The sequence below is a fragment of the Eretmochelys imbricata genome, chromosome 4 (assembly GCF_965152235.1).
Source record: "Eretmochelys imbricata isolate rEreImb1 chromosome 4, rEreImb1.hap1, whole genome shotgun sequence".
Classification (NCBI taxonomy): domain Eukaryota; kingdom Metazoa; phylum Chordata; order Testudines; family Cheloniidae; genus Eretmochelys; species Eretmochelys imbricata.
The window spans coordinates 99,847,868-99,868,858 of NC_135575.1; the positions used below are offsets into that span (position 1 = coordinate 99,847,868).

Consider the following 20,991-nt stretch of genomic DNA (forward strand, 5'->3'; position numbering starts at 1 on the left):
TCAAGTGGAGTGCCCCAAGGGTTGGTCCTGGGGCTGGTTTTGTTCAATATCTTCATTAATGATCTGGAGGATGGTGTGGATTGCACCCTGAGCAAGTTTGCAGATGACACTAAACTGGGAGGAGAGGTGGATAAGCTGGAGGGTAGGGATAGGATACAGAGGGACCTAGACAAATTAGAGGCCAAATTAGAGGGCCAAAAGAAATCTGATGAGGTTCAACAAAGACAAGTGCAGAGTCCTGCACTTAGGACGGAAGAATCCCATGCACTGCTACAGACTAGGGACCGAATGGTTCGGCAGCAGTTCTGCAGAAAAGGACCTGGGGTTACAGTGGATGAGAAGCTGGATATGAGTCAACAGTGTGCCATTGTTGCCAAGAAGGCCAATGGCATTTTGGGGTGTATAAGTAGGGGCATTGCCTGCAGATCGAGGGACGTGATCGTTCCCCTCTATTCGACATTGGTGAGGCCTCATCTGGAGTAGTGTCTCCAGTTTTGGGCCCCACACTACAAGAAGGATGTGGAAAAATTGGAAAGCATCCAGCGGAGGGCAACAAAAATGATTGGAGGACTGGAACACATGACTTACGAGGAGAGGCTGAGGGAACAGGGATTGTTTAGTCTGCGGAGGAGAAGAATGAGGGGGATTTGATAGCTGCTTTCAACTACCTGAAAGGGGGTTCCAAAGAGGATGGATCTAGACTGTTCTCAGTGGTAGCAGATGACAGAACGAGGAGTAATGGTCTCAAGTTGCAGTGGGGGAGGTTTAGGTTGGATATTAGGAAAAACTTTTTCACTGGGAGGGTGGTAAAACACTGGAATGCATTACCTAGGGAGCTGGTGGAATCTCCTTCATTAGAGGTTTTTAAGGTCAGGCTTGACAAAGCCCTTGCTGGGATGATTTAATTGGGGATTGGTCCTGCTTTGAGCAGGGGGTTGGACTAGATGGTCTCCTGAGGTCCCTTCCAACCCTGATATTCTATGATTTTATTCTATGATTCCCAGGATCACAATGGGCATTTTGACTTCCCCTACGGTGATCTTCTGGTCTGAGAAGAAAGTCCCCTGCTTGCAGCTTCATTAACAGGCCAGTGTTCTGAAAGATGCATGCGTTGTGCACCTTTCCAGACCAGCCTGTGTTAATGTCTGTGAAACGCCCACGATGATCCACAAGCGCCTGGAGAACCATTGAGAAATACCCCTTGCGATTAATGTACTCAGTGGCTAGGTGGTTTGGTGCCAGAATTAGAATATGCTTGCCATCTATCGCCCCTCCACAGTTAGGGAAGCCCAAAGCCATCCGCAATGTCACGCACGTTGCCCAGAGTCACGGTCTTTTGGAGCAGGATGCAATTAATGGCCCTGGAGACTTCCGTCAACACGACTCCAACAGTTGACTTTCCCACTCCGAACTGGTTAGCGACTGATTGGGAGCAGTCTGAAGTAGCCAGCTTCCACAGTGCTATCGCCAAGCACTTCTCCAGTGGCAAGGCAGCTCTCATTCTCGTGCCCTTGTGCCGCAGGGCTGGGGAGAGCTCATCACACACATGAATGTGGCTTTCCTCATCCAAAAGTTCTACAACTGGTCGTCTACAACTAGCAACTGCTCGTCATTCCAGACGTGCATGACAATGTGATCCCACCACTCAGTGTTTGTTTCCCAAGCCCAAAAGCAGCATTCCACTGTGGTCAGCACCTCCGTGAATGCCACAAGCAATCTCGTGTCATAGCTGCTACGCGTGGCGAGATCAATGTCGCACTCCTCTTGCCTTTGTAGTTTAAGGAATAACTCCACTGCCACTCGTGATGTGTTGGTCAGAGCGAGCAGCATACCGGTCAACAGTTCGGGATCTATTCCTGCAGCCTAATGAGGCAGGGCATGCAGTACACAAACTATTGAACGATGGAGCCAAATGCGGATGGAAGCACAGGGATTGCTGGGATGTGAAGCAAAGCATCATTGGGCACTGGGAGAGTACCCAGGATGCCCCACGATGCCCTCCGCCTTTCCACAGCTCTTAGCAGCAGAAGAGAAAGAGGTGTTCTGTGGGATAGCTGCCCAGAGTGCACTGCTCCAAATGCCGCTGCAAGTGCAGGAAGTGTGAACATGCTATTGCGCAGGCAGCTGACAGTGTGAACACACAACAGCGTTTCCCTTCAGCGCTCTCTGAGCGGCGCTGTAACTCCCGGCGCTGTAACACTGCCAGTGTAGACATGCCCTCAGAAAAGAAAGGAGTAAATAAATGTAGGGGATGGAGGGAGGAGAGAGAGAGTGAGAGAGCAGGTTATTTTCCTGACATCTAAAAAATGTCATTAGCTCAATAGCACATTTTGGGTTAAATATTTCAGTTACATTTTAACTATTCACGCAGTTTGTGTCATAAGTTTCCAGAAATCCACAGGATCTGAGTGATGCAGATTGCGTTCGGCTGATATTTTCAAGGTGGAGCTAAGCATTCAGTGCTCATTGGGAGTTGAGTCCCTATATCCTTTTAGGCCACTCTGAAAATCCCACCCTGAGTGTTTTAAAAATCAAGTTAGGGTAAAGACAGTGGCCATTGATTTCACACGCTCTGTTTTAAAAAAACATGGAATCTTGAGAAGCTGTTTTCCCACTATCTGAACCGCTGTCGCATTTCAGTGAAGGCACTACCTATGTCGATGGGCTGTCTATAGCGGGGGTTAGGTCTGTTTAACTGCATCATTCAGGGGTGTGGATTTTTCACACCTTTTAGTGATGTCATTATACCGACCTAATTTCCTAGTGTAGATCAGGCCTAATTTAGATTCTAAAGAGTACTGTACTAATTGTTCAAATATAGGAGAACATCATTAGATGAACATCCATGTTAGGGGAGGGAGGCAGAGACAGATGTTGGAGAAATGAAAAGCTAGCCAAGAAAATAAAAAACAAAATTTCCACTTTACAGATCTGGCCCATATGCATTTAGGAGCCTACATCTCATTGGACATCCATGGAACTTAGGCTCCTAAGGTGTTTTTGAAAATCTGTCCCTCGATCTAATCCTTTTTTCTTTCCTCCAGATGCTCCCTCCTTTCCAGTGATAAGCTGTCAAGTGATGAGAGTAGAACTGATTGATTGAAGTATCTGCAACATTAGAGACCTTTTTCATTTAAAAAAACATAACGTGTGGATGCAAATGAAAGCTCCCACTGCTTAATGCTCACTTTATCCACCCACCTTCTGCACAACCTGTCCATCTTGTAAATGAACTGTAAATGCTTTTTCGGCAAGCGAGAAGCTTTGGAAGAAAAGCAAATTTACAAAAATGAGCCCAAGAAAATCTCAATTTTTTTGCAAGTGAAATCATAAGAGATTATTATGTAATATCTATGGGTAGTGGAAAATGGAGATAGCAATAGCATGGATAATGGATGAGAATTTAGGCAGAGTGCCAAGGAAAGCTATGGCTATAGCTATGGCTATAATAAAGCTAGAGGAAAGTAACTTTGTAGATTTGAAGGAGTGGAAAGTATGTCAGATATAATGATGCAAGTCAGCTGGTTGACAAGGCATAACAGCCTTGCTACACAAGTGGTCTATATGAAAATGCTGAATCAAGACAATTCAGACTGGTCTGACATCTTGGATTTCAAGGCCTTCAGCAGAAGGGCTCTCTCTGTGTTGTGTAGAGCCCAATGCCGAGACCTCCGAAAGCCACTGCAATAATTTAATGTCCAGATATGTACCTTTTAAAAATGTGCACTAGTACAGGATAAATGCTTGTTACAGATATATGTAGGAACATAAAATGAAGGTAAAATAATTTTAAGGCTATAATAAAAACATATACAAGTAGAGAAATTCTGAGTCAAAACTAATGCAGTAGCATTTACTCTGACCTGTTATGACTAGGCAGGACGTGCTGTTAAGTGGTTCATTACAAATAGACTGTACTGTTTTAGTGCTGGATTTCTATTATTTCTACAATGTAGAAATTATGTTGGGCAAAATAAATATGATGAAACGCATTATCCATTGCCCTGCACCATGTAGCCATTTACATCAGTGCACAGTGAATGTGAAGAGGTGTAAAATGCTGGTTTTTGGTTTGGTAGCATTTTACATCCACTTTGTACTGGTCCAGGTGATTCTGCGTGGTGCAAGACAACTGAAGATCAGGCCATTTTTTGTCATATAGCTTTGTATTACTTGCTGCCCAGAGTCCGAGGGCCATGTAGCATTAGACCGTATGTTCTGAAATATCTTTTGTGAGTCTTAACCTTATTTTCTTTGAGTAACTTTGCTTCTAGCTCAATGCGTTCTAAAGGATGGCCAAAAAAGATGTAGGAATACAGGAATTGGCCCTCAGTGAGCAAGGTCTAGTGGGAGATAGTGATAAAATCCATATTGTAGACGGCTGCTGAGAATCTCAAAAAAACAAAGCACAACAGACTACAGTTTGTTTGGAAATAAAAGACACTGATCATTTCTTATTCCTTGTGCCTTCATAAGGAACCCTTCAGAAATGGAAAAGGAGTAGGCAACCAAACAAGAATATTTAATGTTAGTTAAAGATAAAGGCAGACAATAGATAGAATAGGTTAATATGAGACATGAAAAATAAGTTAAAAATATATTAGGGGGTTAAGAAAGGGGCGCTTTAGAGGAGCCCATGCAGATGAGGAAGATAGCAGTTGTTAGTAGAGCTGAGTGAATAATGGATTTTCTAAGTTTTTGGACTGAACCAAAAACAAACAAACGGAGAAGGGGGTAGTTTGATATGAACTGAAATTGATTTTTTAAAATGTTCCTTTAAACTGAAAAACTTTTTAGAAGTTAAAAAGATTGAGGTTTTTTTTTTGTTTTGATTCAGCATATTTTTCACCCTTCAAATTTGTTTATTGGCAAAATATGAAAATGACACACTGTTTCTAAATGAAAAAACAGAAACTAAACTTTCAACTTTTTTCTAAATTTTTTTCAACTAAAACTGTTTGTCCGGGGTGACCCAAGTATGTGAATAGTTTTGGTGATCTGAAAAATTTCATTTTAGGGGAAATTACTATTCACCAGAAAAATTTCACTAGTTGTTAGTCCTGATAGGCTGAACGGGAGAGGAAGAGCCACACCTTCAGCAAGAGAGGCACACTTAAAAATAATGAATATGAATCATGAATGACCTTTTGTCACTGAGGGAGACCCTCATTGGCAACTGGCCGAGGGTACATCATAACATAACTACATCAGGCCTGACACACTGTTGTCATAATTTGTATGTAAAAGGTGTGATGTGAGGTATAATGCAAACTGATAACACACTGATCATTGATATTATTGTGTGATGTATGTACAGACAGTGTATAAAGAATTATAGATGTGTGATGGAAATAAGTTTTTAAAAGGTGTTTTGCAAGCAGTGCATGAACCAAGCATGTCCTAGACAAAAGAATGTTATTTTGCCCGTTTTCCTGTGTGTCCAGTGTAAACTGAGCAAGATAACACCTCTGTGGACAAAGAGAAATACATCTGCATAGAAGGTAAATTTCAGAGTAGCAGCCTTGTTAGTCTGTATTCGCAAAAAGAAAAGGAATACCTGTGGCACCTTAGAGACTAACAAATAAATTTGTTAGTCTCTAAAGTGCCACAAGTACTCCTTTTCTTTTTATACAAGGTGATTAAAGCTCTCAAGTTAAATGAGCAGGGAGAGGAAGACCACTTAATGGTCATGATGGGGGATGGAGCCTGGACTCCCAGAAAGCCGTCTTGGCTATTCAGACAGAGACAATAGACTTTGGGAAATATGAGCAAAGGCAGACAGCCATTTTGGCATAAAGAACATAAGAATGGCCATACTGGGTTAGACCAATGATCTGTCTAGCCCAGGATCCTGTCTTCCAACAGTGGCCAGTGCCAGATGCTTCAGAGGAAATGAACAGAACAGGGCACTTTTATCAAGTGATCTGTCCCCTGTTGTCTAGTTCCAGCTTTGGACAGTCAGAGGTTCAGGGACTTCCAGAGCATGGAGTTGCATCACTGACCATCATGGCTAATAGCCATTGATGGACCTATGCTCCATGAACTTATCTAATTTTTGTTTGAACCCACTTACACTTTTGACCTTCACAAATCCCCTGACAATGAGCTCTGCAGGTTGATTGTGTGCTTCTTATACAGTGCAGACTTCCATCCCACGTTCATGACATCACAAGACCTTGTGCTAGCAAGTATTTCAGTTGGGGGCTTCCTGCCAAAGGCAGCATCTCAGGCTAACCCTCTGAACCCTGCACTTACCTACATGAGCTATGCTGTTCATGAATGAACAAATCAACTGCAGCATCATCAAGAACTTCCGATAATGTGTGTATTCTGCAATCGCTATTCAATCAAATATTGGGGAGATTGGTGCTATTGGTAAACAAAGTGAAAACAAATGGACTACTTGTCATATCCAGACCTGAGACTTTTCTATAAGTGATCTCACCTAACTAATTCTTTTTATTCCTCTTTTTTAATTTCTCTCAGTGAATTTGGAATATGTGGGTAAAATCCTGGCCCGTTACTGAAATCAATAGCCAAACTCCCATTGACTTGAATAGGGTCAAGATTTCATCCTGTGTACCTAGGTTCTTAATGACTCTTAGACTTTTAGGTCAGAAGGGACCATCATGATCCTCTAAACAACAAGGAGTCCGGTGACACCTTAAAGTCTAACAGATTTATTTGAACATAAGCTTTCGTGGGTAAAAACCCCACTTCTTCAGATGCATGGAGTGAAAATTACAGAGGCAGACATAAATATACTGGCACATGAAGAGAAGGGAGTTACCTCACAAGTGGAGAACCAGTGCTGACAGGGCCAATTCGATCAGGGTGGATGTAGTCCACTTCCAATAATAGATGAGGAGGTGTCAATTCCAGGAGAGGCAAAGCTGTTTTTGTAATGAGCCAGCCACTCCCAGTCCCTATTCAAGCCCAAATTAATGGTGTTAAATTTGCAAATGAATTTTAGTTCTGCTGTTTCTCTTTGAAGTCTGTTTCTGAAGTTTTTTTGTTCAAGTATAAGCTACTTTCAAATATGTTATAGAATGTCCAGGAAAATTGAAGTGTTCTCCTACTGGCTTTTGTATATTACCATTCCTGATGTCCGATTTGTGTCCATTTATTCTTTTACGTAGGGACTGTCCAGTTTGGCCCATGTACATGGCAGAGGGGCATTGCTGGAACATGATGGCATATATAACATTAGTAGACGTGCAGGTGAATGAGCCTCTGATGGTGTGGCTGATGTGGTTGGGTCTTCTGATGGTGTCGCTAGAGTAAGCAACGAGGTTTGCTACAGGGATTGGTTCCTGGGTTAGTGTTTCTGTGGTGTGTAGTTGCTGGTGAGTATTTGCTTTAGTTTGGGGGGCTGTCTGTAAGCAAGGACTGTCCTGTTTCCCAAGGTCTGTGAGAGTGAGGGATCGTTTTCCAGGATAGGTTGCACATCTTTGATAATGTGTTGGAGAGGTTTTAGCTGGGGGCTGTACGTGATGGCCAGTGGTGTTCTGTTATTTTCCTTACTGGGCCTGTCCCGTAGTAGGTGATTTCTGGGTACCCGTCTCGCTCTGTCAATCTGTTTCCTCACTTTCCCAGGTGGGTATTGTAGTTTTAAGAATGCTCGATAAAGATCTTATAGGTGTTGGTTTCTGTCTGAGGGATTGGAGCAAATGCGATTGTATCTTAGGGCTTGGCTGTAGACAATGGATTGTGTGTGTCCTGGATGGAAGCTGGAGGCATGTAGGTAAGTATAGCTGTCAGTAGGTTTCTGGTATAGGGTGGTGTTTGTGACCATCACTTATTTGCACTGTAGTATCCAGGAAGTGGATCTCTTGTGTGGACTGGTCCAGGCTGAGGTTGATGGTGGGATGGAAATTGTTGAAATCCAGGTGGAATTCTTCAAGAGCCTCCTTCGCGTTGGTCCATATGATGAAGATGTCATCAATGTAGTGCAAGTAGAGGAGGTGCGCTAGGGGACGAGAGCTGAGGAAGCCTTGTTCTAAGTCAGCCATAAAAATGTTGGCATACTGTGGGGCCATGCGAGTAACCATAGCAGTGCGACTGACTTGAAGATATAAGTTGCCCCCAAATGTGAAATGGTTGTGGGTGAGGACAAAGTCACAAAACTCAGCCACCAAGTGTGTCATGGCCTCATCAGGGATACTGTTCTTGACAGCTTGTAGTCCATCCTCATTTGGAATATTGGTATAAAGAGCTTCTACATCCATGGTGGCCAGGATGGTGTTTTCAGGAAGATTACCAATGCATTGGAGTTTCCTCAGAAAGTCAGTTGTGTCTTAAAGATAACTAGGAGTGCTGGTAGCGTAGGGTCTGAGGAGAGAGTCCAAATAGCCAGATAATCCTGCTGTAAGAGTGCCGATGCCTGAGATGATGGGGTGGCCAGGATTTCCAGGTTTATGGATCTTGGGAAGCAGATAGTCTGACCTGCACATTGCAGGCCACAGAACTTCACCCACCCACTCCTGCAATAGACCCCTAACCTCTGACTCAGTTACTGAAGTCCTCAAATTATGATGTAAAGACTTCAAGGCTCTTATGCTTCATTCACTGTGTTATCTGAAAGTCTTAGGAGATGCATTACTAAACAAAGAGCAAAATTGTCTTCTAGACACAGTATTCTGATTATTATATTAATACGACATAAAATAATGTCAATGTCTGTGGTAGCTATTAAAGATCAAATTAACTGCTTGCACGCTCCACTGACGTCACTGGATTAGCTAGTGCTTACACCAGTGGTAAATCTGGCTCTAAGCAGCTGGTATTAGGCCCACAAATTAAACATGGAAAGAAAAGCTTGGATAAGTTTTTCTCAAGCACATCAAATGTTGTGAGGCCGTGGAAGTGGAATTAAATGCTCTTGCAGCTGCCATGAAAAATGTAATGAGGAATGAAGAAATAAGAAAGCTGCAATGATAAGCTGGGAGCATGTAAAGGAAACTGCTTATGAAGAGGACAAGATTTGAAGTAGCAATGATAGCACCAACTTAAATGTGTCTGAGGGGGAAGAATTCCTGTCAAGCTGATTTATATCCTCATTATCTGTGATGACTGGTGGTGGATTGCTTGGTCACTGAGGCTGTTAGTAACACACTGGCACTCAGGTGAAGTGCATACTGCCTTCAGGTGCTCACCTCCATAGCCAGGATAAAATGATATGCATTATGTATGTTTCGGTTGTCTGCTGTACTTGTTTATGTTGCATGACTACTATCAACATCATTCCCTGAAAATATTTACTCACTTTCCAGAGAGCCAAGATAAGGTCATCATGAAAGGTGAGAAAATAATTATTTCGGCATCCAGAAGAAAAGCAGCACACTCCTTAAAGAAGAGCTGTAATAAAGGATACTCTAACAATTATATCTGTTTACAGATAAGTATAAGCGTATGTCTACACTACGAAATTAGGTCGAATTTATAGAAGTCGATTTTTTAGGAAGCGATTTTATACAGTCGATCGTGTGTGTCCCCACTAAGCGCATTAAGTCGGCGGAGTACGTCCACAGTACCGTGGCTAGCATTGACTTATGGAGCATTGCACTGTGGGTAGCTATTCCACAGTTCCCGCAGTCTCTGCTGCCCTCTGGAATACTGGGTTGAGCTCCCAATGCCTGATGGGACAAAAACATTGTCGTTGGTGGTTTTGGGTACATGTTGTCTGTTTCCCCTCCCTCTGTGAAAGCAATGGCAGACAATCGTTTTGCGCCTTTTTTCCGTGTGGATGCCATACTGCTTTCAGCAGATGGTGCAGTAGGACTGCTAACCGTCATCATTGAACCACCGCTTCTGCTGCAACTCTGTTCTCCTGCGTAGGCTTTTTATAATAGTGTTTGAATCCATTAAAAACAAGAATCCATTAAAAAACAGGAGATTGCTACATAGGCTTTTTATAATAGTGTTTGAAGCATAATAAACAAGAATCCATTAAAAAACAGGAGACTGCTGCCCTAGAACTGGTAACATTGTGAATGCCTGACTTTGATTTGCAGGTCCCACTGAGTCTGCGTGCTTCTTGGGGCTCCTGTGCCTACCTCAGACACACGTGTGCACCTAAGATGTGTACATGCAAAACAGTACATACACAATTGCTTGGGCTCGTTTGACAATTGGAGGTTTTCAGTCCAAATCTGTGTTGATCAGCCTAATGGGTGTGTAGACTAGGACAGGTGTTTTGTTTTTTAAACATGTTAGCGATCATGTTTTAACTAACATGTTTTAGCACCCTAATGTAGACAGGGCAAATTGTATTTCAAGCTACACTGGTTGAGGTAAACCTCTAGTGGTCACCTTGACCAGCTAACATGGTAAAAATCAACTTCCCCTGTTTATACTGAAGTTTTAAAACCTGGTAGTTAATATATAAAAGAGCATTTATCCTAGTCTAGGCATATCCCTGCTGGAAAGCACAGTGCAATATCATTAAGATGGTAACTCCAAGTGCAAAAATCCCAGTTACTGAATGAAGAAACTGAAGAATAAATTGTATTTTGACAGTTCATTCTCTAATACATTATTATTTAGCATACATATATTTAGCTCTGTGAAGTACTGTAACAAGTCAGTGCGGTTTTCATTTTAAGATAAAAATTGGTGAAATCTCTGATTACAGTCAAATGAATCCTCTATACGGGTCCTGTCTTAATACACGTTATTGTTGCCATTGAGTTCACTGTATATATTTGTTCACAGCTGTGATCTCTAGTTTTCCAATTAGTAGTCCAATTAAGTACTGTTTAAACACATTTGGGGCCACGCGGTTAGGAAAACTACATTCTGGTTTAGCTCAGCTGTGCTACAGTTTAAGCATGTTTTAAAAGCTGTTATTACAGCAGGGTACAGAGGGCCTCTGTGATGCTGCTTCAGCCACTGGGGAAGGAAAGAAAATAGTACCTCTAGTGTATTGCTGCTGTAAAATGCTTAGGGATATTTGTTATGATTTAGGAGGTAGCATTGTTTTAGAAAGTTACAGCTTTCCTGAATAGGACAAGGATCTATTGATAAAAGCTAAAGAAACTCTGCAGTTTTCAATCCGTTACGCAAAGCCCCTGCAAGTTTCTTTTTAAAGGCATCGAAAGGAATTGTAAATAATGACGGTGGGGGTGGGGAGAGAATCATCTGTATCGAGATAACTTTATTAAGTATAAAGTAAAAAGAATAATCCCTGCAGAGCTGCTGACTATTACCATCTCTTGTATTCAGTTATAATCACCTGTGGGCATTTCATGAGTGGGCTATTTTTCTTACCAAAGACCAGAACGCTGCGCCTTTGAGGAAGGGGAAAGAATTATTAATGGGTTAGGAAAGGAAGAAGAATTCTGTTTTTTCCATTCACAAACTGTTATGTCAAAACCATCAATTAAATTATAAAAGGCTTCAAACCACATGTTTTAATGCATCATCTCTGGTGGCATCCATTTGAGGGTTACTTTTGTCATCCCTCTTATGCTGCTTCTGACAGTTGATACAATGGGCTGCTGTGTGACGTCTGTGTAGTTTTTAAATCTCTCTCTCTCTCTCTCTCTCTGAGATTTTATTTCTAACATTTATAAAGTCTTCAGATGTAATGGGGGGAAATTCAATACTTGTATTGCAAATCAATTTTTGAATTAATCGGCTGGTTCAGTTAAGCCATAGAAATCTTTGAAGCACATGAAAGGAGGTTTTTGTTGAGGAAACTACATTATAGTGCAGAACATGCTGAAGAATAGTTATAAAGATCATTTTCTTTGGGAGTAGATTATATAAAAATAAAAGAGTAAGGTTTACTCTTTCTTGCCGTCATGTAGATAGGGTTACCAGGTGTCTAAAAGTCCAGATGGCATGGGGCTGGCAGGCTTCCTACCCGGCTCTGTGTGGCTCCCAGGAACAGGCTGGCATGTCTGGCTCCTAGGCGGAGGGGCGACCAGGGAGGCTCTGCACGCTGCCCCTTCCCGTAGGCACTATGTGGCAGACAACAACTGTGTTTTTGGACAATACCTGTGAAGGAGATTTCCAGGGAAATATCTAGGGGGAGGTGAATGTGAACTCCTGCCCTCCCTTCCCCTTATGCAACCCAGCCTTTTGAAGCTATGCTCTGAGAAGGGGGCCGTTGTCTGTTGATCACCTGTTTACAGGATCTGAAGATCAAAGGAAAGGCTATATAAAGAAAAAAGCTGATCTGCCTAATGTGTGTGCTTGTTCTGAGCAAAAACTGTTATGAACTTGTAACCAACAGAAAAACCCCTTTGTGATGTTTGAAGGACTGGCTCTTACCAGAATCCCTTCTGGAGTTGGGGGGTGGTCTCTGGTAAGCTTATTCGTATGTGTCTTTTTTTTATTGTTTTAATTTGTTCTCTCTGTAATGTTGTCACTTCAGGAATAAATTTGCTTGTTCAGAAAAAGCTGTGGGGTAACTTATAACTATAGGCAATTATGCTGTTCATAACCTCTGAGGAGAGAGAACAAAGTGCAGATGCTGGCCTGTTTAGGCAGTCTGGCTTGCTGGGGATATCACAATGTAGACAGGGAACTGTGCAGTCTGGAAAAACCCTGTTCAGGAAGGAAGAGACATGAGTCTCCAACCAAAAGAGGTGACTGCTGAGGAGTCAGGAGCCTAAAGTTACGTGCCCTCAAGTTGTCAAGGGACCATAGAGAGGAGATAGAGTTGCCCTGAACTGTGATAGGCACCTTCAGCAAAGGAAGCTCATCTAATTCAGGAAGTAGTTGATATTAAGTTTCCTTAGGGAGCTGACATGTGTGGAGATTTGTGAAAGTGGTTCCCCAGCCCTAGTCCTGTGCCCTATGCATTAAACGAAGCTGCCTTTTAAGGTATCCTTTGGAAATCAGTAAGTGCATGTAGCTTCAGCCTGAAGCAGCAAAAGCTTTCCTGACGTAGTAGGGGGAAAACAGGATTCTGTTCTACAGTGTAGGGGGGAAAAGAGGGTTTTTTTGTTGGGTTTTTTTTTTTTTTTGGTTTTAAATTATACAGTTGTGAGAAGGTGGTTATTGACAGATATCTTGGGAGATGAACATGCAGATAGACAGAGGAGAATCTACAGATGGAGGAGGAGTTGGAAATCTTGAGCTAAGGATCAAAGCAATGGTGCTTCTTATTTATTGTGGGAGGTTTATTCGTCAGAGGTGCTAGAACTGGGGGTGCTACTGCACCCACTGTCTTGAAGTGGTTTCCATTATATAGAAGGTTTACAGTTTGGTTCAATGGCTCTCAGCACCCCCACTATACAAATTGTTCCAGAACCCCTGATATTTATAGACTGAAAGGTTTTATATTAATACTTGTCAGTTTCAGCAACATTTGACTCAGCAGTATTGGAGGCAAGATTTCTGTTTTCCAAAATGAACGTTTGTCTGTGCTTTGCTTTTCCTGCTTGACTAACTTCTTTCTGATCTTTTAGAGAGCTGCGGTATTCCAATACAGACTCCATAATTTTATTGAAATATTCAACTAATTTGAAATTAAATGCAAAGTTTTATTATTGTTCAGAAATTGCTCTATCAGAATTAAGATATCATTGTCACTAACCGTAACTGCACCACTAGTTTTAAACAAAGTGCGCAAAACTCTCGTGAAACTTGGGTTACGCTGTCTGTGACATCAATCAAAATAAGCTACAGTGAAAAGGTGCCGTGTGCGATTGATGTTTGCCTTAAAATTTATGTATGCTTATTAATGGAGACTGAGCACTAATGATAAATTTGCAATCTGTCATCTCTGCTGACAACATGACTATACATAATTTATAAACATAGTTACCCTAAATTTGTGGAGGTCTTTAGCATTTTAATGAAAACGATACAGCCATTGTACTAAATCTTCACTTTTGTTTTGTTCTTTTCTTCCCCCACAGTTAAATATTTCGATCGTGTACTTTGAAAACCGCTGACAGCGTCTGGTAATGTGCTGACTGGCACTATGGGCAGGCGGTACCCAGGGGCTCACTATCGTCCAAGCAGCTCATGTATGTATGTGATTGGTCTCGTTATCTGTCATATTTTTATTACACTTTTGAAAGGCGCTAAGTTGTCTCCCATTATTTTGAAACCGTTTGTAAATTCCAAACTAGTCTTTAGAATGGGCATTGAAGCATTCTTATCAATGCTATGTTTCTGATATTTATATACCCAAATTATATAACCAGCATTACCTCTGTTGATTTGTTCAAACTGCAAAGGTAATTTCTGAACCTTTAAAAAGATGTACTGGCTGGCTTGTTCAACTTTGGCTTATTGAACCAGATCTCCAACTTTCTTTTATTCACACTGTCTAGGGCCTAAGGCATAGTTTAAGTGCTAGAAACCCTCAAATTAATAAACTGCTGGAGCATAACATGAAAAAATTTAGCTCATTTCAAAGCTATGTACTATTGCTAAAGTCTTCCAGTTTAGATGAAGCTTTTTGTGTCTTACTAATTCATTTTTTCTCTGTTTGAGTTAAATATTTACTTCTTCCTTCTGTGTCTTCTCTGCTGACAAGCAGTTCATGGATATCTAGCTTATTTTAGCTGACGTCCATTAATTTATCTCTCATTAAGGAATCTTTTCAGTAAAAAGTTTAAAGACTCTTTAAAGTTTGTCACCCGCACCTTTAATGTGATTGGAAGACTGATAAATAGCTTGAACAGTCTGGGTAATGCTAATCTCTCAGCCTGCAGGCTTGTTATATTACATTGTACATGAAATTATCTTCCTAGGAGGTAGTGTGATATCTCTTGTGTGACAGTCCCTAACTTCAGATGACTGCTGTCAGTTCCCATGCATATCTGTTGATTCCTCAGGCCACCAAGGTAAAACAGTATAACTTTTTCTTTACTGTACAGAGCCTTTGCAGACTATTTCGTTTATAATAGTTTCGCTTTGAAACATTGAGATGAAATATTTCATTAGCCATTCAGGTGGTACTTTAACTGTTGCATCTCCTGGTACACCTGCTATCATCGCCTGAGATTCTAGTTTTGGAGATTGATTTAGTTTAGTTTGGCCCCAGGCTTCTAGAGGTTAAATCCAGGCCAGAGGTAAGTTACATTTATTATTTCAGGAAGGGTAGCTGTCCCGTCTTTGTAAACACATCTGTTAAAATAGCCTACTAGAGATGACACAAACTCTTCAGAAAAATAGTATCTAGTTTTGAAGGTAATACAGAGATGATACCTGAAGCTGGAGGGGATGCGGAGGAGTGTTACACCCTGGCTGAGCTCCCCCTTGTGGCTGGGCACCAGACTGCTATATTGACCAAGCCTTTGAATCCCAGGGGCTTTAAAGCCTACTGAGTCTGAGCAGCATCCAGACCCAGCCTCTATGTTTTGCTTTTCAGGCACACTCCTAGAGTACAGACCACCTGTCTAATATCCTTTCTTGGGATGTAGAACCCATAGTTCAGCTGCCATAGGCCCAAGGCCACTGTTGACCCTCATCTCCGCAGTAGTTCAAGAATTTCATTCCCAGAGCTCCACACTCATGGGTGCTTGTGTTTACTGTTTAACCTTTCAAGGACCTTGTGACGGTTAAAACAAGAGAGCACAGACTTTGCAAAGGAATCGCTAAAGCATACACAAGTTACTCATAGGCAAAGTACAAGAGTTACAGAACTAGAAAAAATAAACACCAATACGTAAAACTACCTCCTTCAATCATCAGTCCGAGAGCCGTTTGGGTTAATGTCCTTCAAGATCCCAGGACCTTTTTACACTCTACTCTTCCTGTTCAGCTCTCCTGTTAGCCAATGGCTGGCTGGTGAGACAGCCCAGACTCAAGAAGGACTGACCCTTAAATAAAGTTCTGATCTCCTCTTATCAGGTCACTCCCTCAAGCAGCTTCAAAAGCCCTGTCAGTCAGGTGATCAGTTGCTCAACTCCAGCCTTCCTCCTTTCCTCCCCTAGGTCTAAACTGGGAAAACTAGTTCCCCTGGACTGGAGCCGGCCCATTGTTCTGGGTGGACCCATTTGAATGGAGCATCATTGAGGTTGAGGGATTTTGATGGCTTTCCCATTGTGAGCCCCTCTGCTAGGGGTAAGGATTTCTACTAACACCTCCTGAGTGTCCCAGCTCAGGATGGAAGCCACAGCACAGTTTCCAGTCAAAAATAACATTGAAGCATCAGAATGTTGTTGCAGATTGATATAGACATGCAGACACATACTGATCTGTCACAGTGGGGCTCTGAGGAGGCATGGTGTGGGACATTGCGGACTGCGTGGCAAGCTGTGTGACGTGAGAAGGGAGTTAGCCTGTGTACAGTGGTATGGGGTGAGAGGATCAGAGTTATGAGGGAAGCCTTGAGGAAACTGGGGCTGTGAGGGTGCTGGGGTTGTGAGAAGTAGGGGTTATCACGTATGTGGGGTTTGAGGGAGTGAGCACAGATGTGGGTGGAGAAGGGAGTTGAACCACCAAGTGGTGGCCGTGGGGTTGAATTGGGATGTGAGGATGGCAGGGAGAAATGGAACTGAACAGAATGGTGATGGGTGGCAGGGGACGAATTTGGAGAATCATGATGTGCGTGGAGTGGGCTTTCTTAATTGAGTCATGATAATGAGAGAGGAGTTGTGCTTCCACTCTCACAATACATAGGAGATTGAAGCACAGTTTCCCTCTGGTTGCTGTTTCCCTCGTGCTCCTCTTGAATAGCATTCCTTTCCTTCCATGTTTTCCAGCCTCCAGCTGACTCTAAAAGCAGGGCTAGAGAGGAACGGCAGTATGACAAACCTCCTATGCAGCTCTTCTCTGGGCCATAGGAGTTTGGTCTGAGTAGATCGCCTGTCTGATTCCAATCTCTCACCTCAAGCAGAAATCCTTCTAATCCCCAACTCCTTCACTCTAGCCCCTAGGCCAGGGGTGGGCAAGGGCTGAGGGCCACATCGGGGTTCCGAAACTGTATGGAGGGCTGGTGTAGTGTATTAAATTGCTCCCCATAGGAATGTGCTACCTACAGTGTACTACTTACAGCTGCCAGTCCTGGTGCTCTGAGTGGCAGGTAAGGGGGTGGGAAGCTGGGGGGTTGGATAAGGGGTAGGGGGTTCCAGGGGGCAGTCGGGTCAGGGAGCAGGGGGCAGTTGGATAGGCGTGGGAGGCCTGTCACTGGTCGGGGGTGTGGATAAGGGTCAGGACAGTCAGAGGACAGGAACCGGGGGGGGATTGGATGGGGGTGGGGTCCCATGGGGGGGTGGGGTCTCGGGGGGGGCAGTCAGGGGACAAGGAGCAGGGGGGGTTGGATGGGTTAGGGATTCTGAGGGGGGCACTTGGGGCGGGAAGTGGGAGAGGGTGGATAAGGGGCGGGGGCCAGGCTGTTTGGGGAGGCTCAGCCTTCCCTACCTGGGTATAGCGTATTAAATTGCTCCCCGTAGGAATGTGCTACTTACGGTGTACCACTTACAGCTGCCAGTCCTGGTACTCTGTAAGTAGCACATTCCTACGGGGAGCAATTTAATACACTACACCTGGCAGCTCTCCCAGCCGCGCTGCCCGGCAGGAGCTCGCAGCCCCGCCGCCCAGAGCAGTGGCAGCATGGCGAGCTGAGGCTGCGGGGGAGGGGCCGGGGGGCTAGCCTCCCCGGCCGGGAGCTCACAGGCTGGGTAGGATGGTCCTGCAGGTCGGATGTGGCCCGTGGGCTGTAGTTTGCCCACCTCTGCCCTAGGCACTCTTCCCAGTGCCTGAACTGAACTGTCCACAAGCAAAGATTAATTGCTGGCAGCCTAGCAAGGCTGCTGTTTGAAACACAGTACTTTCAAAGGTGATTCTCTAATGCTTTGAGATATGAAAAGTGAAGTTTGTGTAACACAGAGACCTGACAGATCACTTTTATAGGATGGTGCTGTTTTCCTTGTTGCTGAATCATTTGACCTAAGGGAAAACAATCTCTGACCATTTTTCAAGCTTGTTAGTGGTTTGGGAGGCAGTCAGAATCTCTCTTTTTAGGAAACAGTGTTTGAAAAATGATTACTTTGACATTTTGCAAACATTATCAGAGCTAAAATTTCAGAACAGTCTTTCTAGCTAGACTGTTAGACTGTTTCTAGCTAGACGGCTGCTATGCCCTTCCTTTTTTAAAAAAATTGTTGGTTCCATCCAAGGTTTTAAAGAAGACAATGACAAGCTCTACAGGTCTTGATATACCCATCTCTCTTTGCATGGATCCCAATTTCCCCTTTCCTTCATCCACACCTTTTGGGGAAGGATAGTCTTGTTATGAAAGCACAGAATTGTGAGCCAGGAGATCTATCTTCTCTTTCCAGTTATGCCAAAAACTTGTATGTGTGATTTTTTGGAGCTTAGCTATCAAGGTAATAAACAGAGCTGAGTGAATTTTTTTTTCCAATTTTGAGGGCCAAATGGGGGGAGGAATCTGTTTTGATTCAAAACAAAATTAATTTTTTTAAAGTTTTGTCATCCAATCTCAAAAACATTTTGAATAGACAGAAACATTTTGAGTTGGTTCCATATTATGATTTTTTGTTTTGTTTTTTTCAGTTCATTTTGAATCAACCAAAACATTTTCAATCAACTCGAAACAAACACCACACACACACACGAAAATTGTGTTTTTCATTTCGATTAATCTGTTTTGGATGTTTCTCAGATGATTTGCTGGTTTGTCTTTTAATTAGACAAATTTGAAATTGAACTGCCATTTCAAATAAAGTCAAAATGAAACATTTTAAAATTAAAATTTGAAATGAAACATTTCAACTCTTTCAAAAAAAAATTGCAAATTGAAACTATTCAGAATAATTTTGGGCCCCCAAAATGCATTTTTTCATGAAAAAAAATTGTGTCCAGCTCTACTTTAGACATAACTCAGCTATTGACACAGAAATATATTTTCATTGTCTGGTCTGTGGTAAGTGCACACAATAAAGAAACAGCAATAGTGATTGGCATTTTGAGATCTAAAACTTTCCGTTTTAATAAATTAAGGTGTTAGTAGCAGATAAAACAATGTCTTTTAAAAATATGGGCTCAAATTCTCCTCTTCTTGTTGGCATAAATGAGTATAACTGCATTGATGTTGATGTGGTTACTCCAGATCTACACTGGGCGTAACTAAGGGAAGAATTTTTAACTGTATGATTTTTTACTTAACGTACTTTTAAGGGCAAAGTCCAACCATTAGCTTGATTTTCATGGCTTTTGTGTTGCTTGTAAATAAATATATCCCTTTCTATAAATGAATAAAATCTACAAGTGGTAATATTAGTGCTATGTGGAAACCTTCAGTCTTTTTATTCTGTACATGCAGAGATGATAATTAATCCATTTACAAGATACGTTGAATTATTTCATAAATATAGTATTGATAGTTTGAGGAGACTAGTGAAAAGTTTTGTATAAAAGGAATCTTATAATCATCTTAAATTACAAATAGCTTCTCTAGAGCCTAATAGTAACAAATGTAGAATTACCCAAATATGCTTAAAATACAAATTCTTGAAGTACAAATAGACACAAACATCTGCATCTCTTAAATTTTAGTGTAAAGGTGAATTGAAATGTATTTCAATTTATTTGGGCAAGGTTTGGATTCCAAGAGTGGTTTTAAATTTTATACTATACTCTATACTCATTTGGAATTTAATCTATACTCATTTGGAATTTAAAAGGGCAATAACCCTGATTAAAATCAGTGCAAGGCATCTTTATCAACCTACAGGAAATAAAATGTTTCGTGCTCCCCACATGAGCTTGCTGCCGCTGTTCACCACTGCTTTTACTGAGTTTGCTGAACTGAAAGTCAGCACAGGACGTCTCTTGTGCTGCTTTTGTTGGGAGAAAGCTGCATGAGGAAATCTACTCCTTCTGAACTACCTCTTTTGCATAATCAATTTTTTGTGGGTTTGTTTCAAAAATATTTTCAATTTTTTTTTTCTAAATTTAAAATATGTAGCCTTTTATTTTATTTAGGATAAATTTAGTTATGTTATCTTACACCACCATGGGTTCGGCTCTGGTTGCTACAGTTTCAAGCTTAAGAGAGTGAAAATCACCTCTGCTACTTGTCTCAGATTTAGAGACTCTAGGAGTACATGCAAGGATAGTGACCACACATACACACAGGTGTTGGAACAATATTTATAGTGGGGTTGCTGAAAGCCATTGAACAAAACTGTAAACCCTGTATATGATGGAAACCACTTCAAACAAGAGGGTGTGCCGCACTCCTACTTCCAGCACCTATGCACACACATTCAGAAGTACATAGTCTAGTCTGTATTCCAAATTGTCTTGCTGGTTGAGAACCACTGCTCCAAAGCACTTGTAACCTCTCCCAGCTTGGTATCATCTGCAGATATTATAAGTGTGCTCTCTACCTACCATTACCTAAATCATTGATGAAGATTGTGACAAAGTTCCTCCTCTACCTTGGTGGGTCTTGCACTTATTGGCGGATTTGCTCGCCTTGGAGCTTCACAGCAGCCCTCAGTTTGGCCATTGTCATGAACCCACAGTCCAAGTCAACTCCTCCTGTGTCTGACCAGGAGTTGGGAAGTTTGGGGGGAACCCGGACCTGCCCTCTACTCCGAGTTCCAGCCCAGGGCCCTGTGGAATGCAGCTGTCTAGAGTGCCTCCTGGAACAGCTGTGTGACAGCAACAACTCCCTGGGCTACTTCCCCATGGCGTCCTCCCAACACCTTCTGTATCCTCACCATAGGACCTTCCTCCTGGTGTCTGATAACGCTTGTACTCCTCAGTCCTCCAACAGTATGCGTTCTCACTCTCAGCTCCTAGCGCCTCTTGCTCCCAGCTCCTTACATGCGCACCACAAACTGAAGTGAGCTCTTTTTTAAACTCAGGTGCCCTGATTAGCCTGCCTTAATTGATTCTAGTAGCTTCTCGATTGGCTGCAGGTGTTCTAATCAGCCTGTTTTAATTGTCTCCAGAAGGTTCCTGATTGTTCTGGAACCTTCCCTGTTACCTTACCCAGGGAAAAGGGACCTACTTAACCTGGGGCTAATATATCTGCCTTCCATTACTCTCCTA

The 20,991-nt window shown here is 42.4% G+C and overlaps 1 protein-coding gene across 1 annotated transcript in view; it reads left to right on the forward strand.

The window, feature by feature from the left end:
- The window catches only part of APBB2 (amyloid beta precursor protein binding family B member 2), a 285,381-nt gene that overhangs the window by 76,681 nt on the left and 187,709 nt on the right, over nt 1–20,991 (forward strand). Inside the window, exon 3 of the mRNA XM_077815721.1 lies at nt 13,872–13,982. Within this exon, the coding sequence (XP_077671847.1) occupies nt 13,937–13,982 (46 nt within the window). The 5' untranslated portion in view covers nt 13,872–13,936. The remainder of the gene's footprint in view (nt 1–13,871; nt 13,983–20,991) is intronic.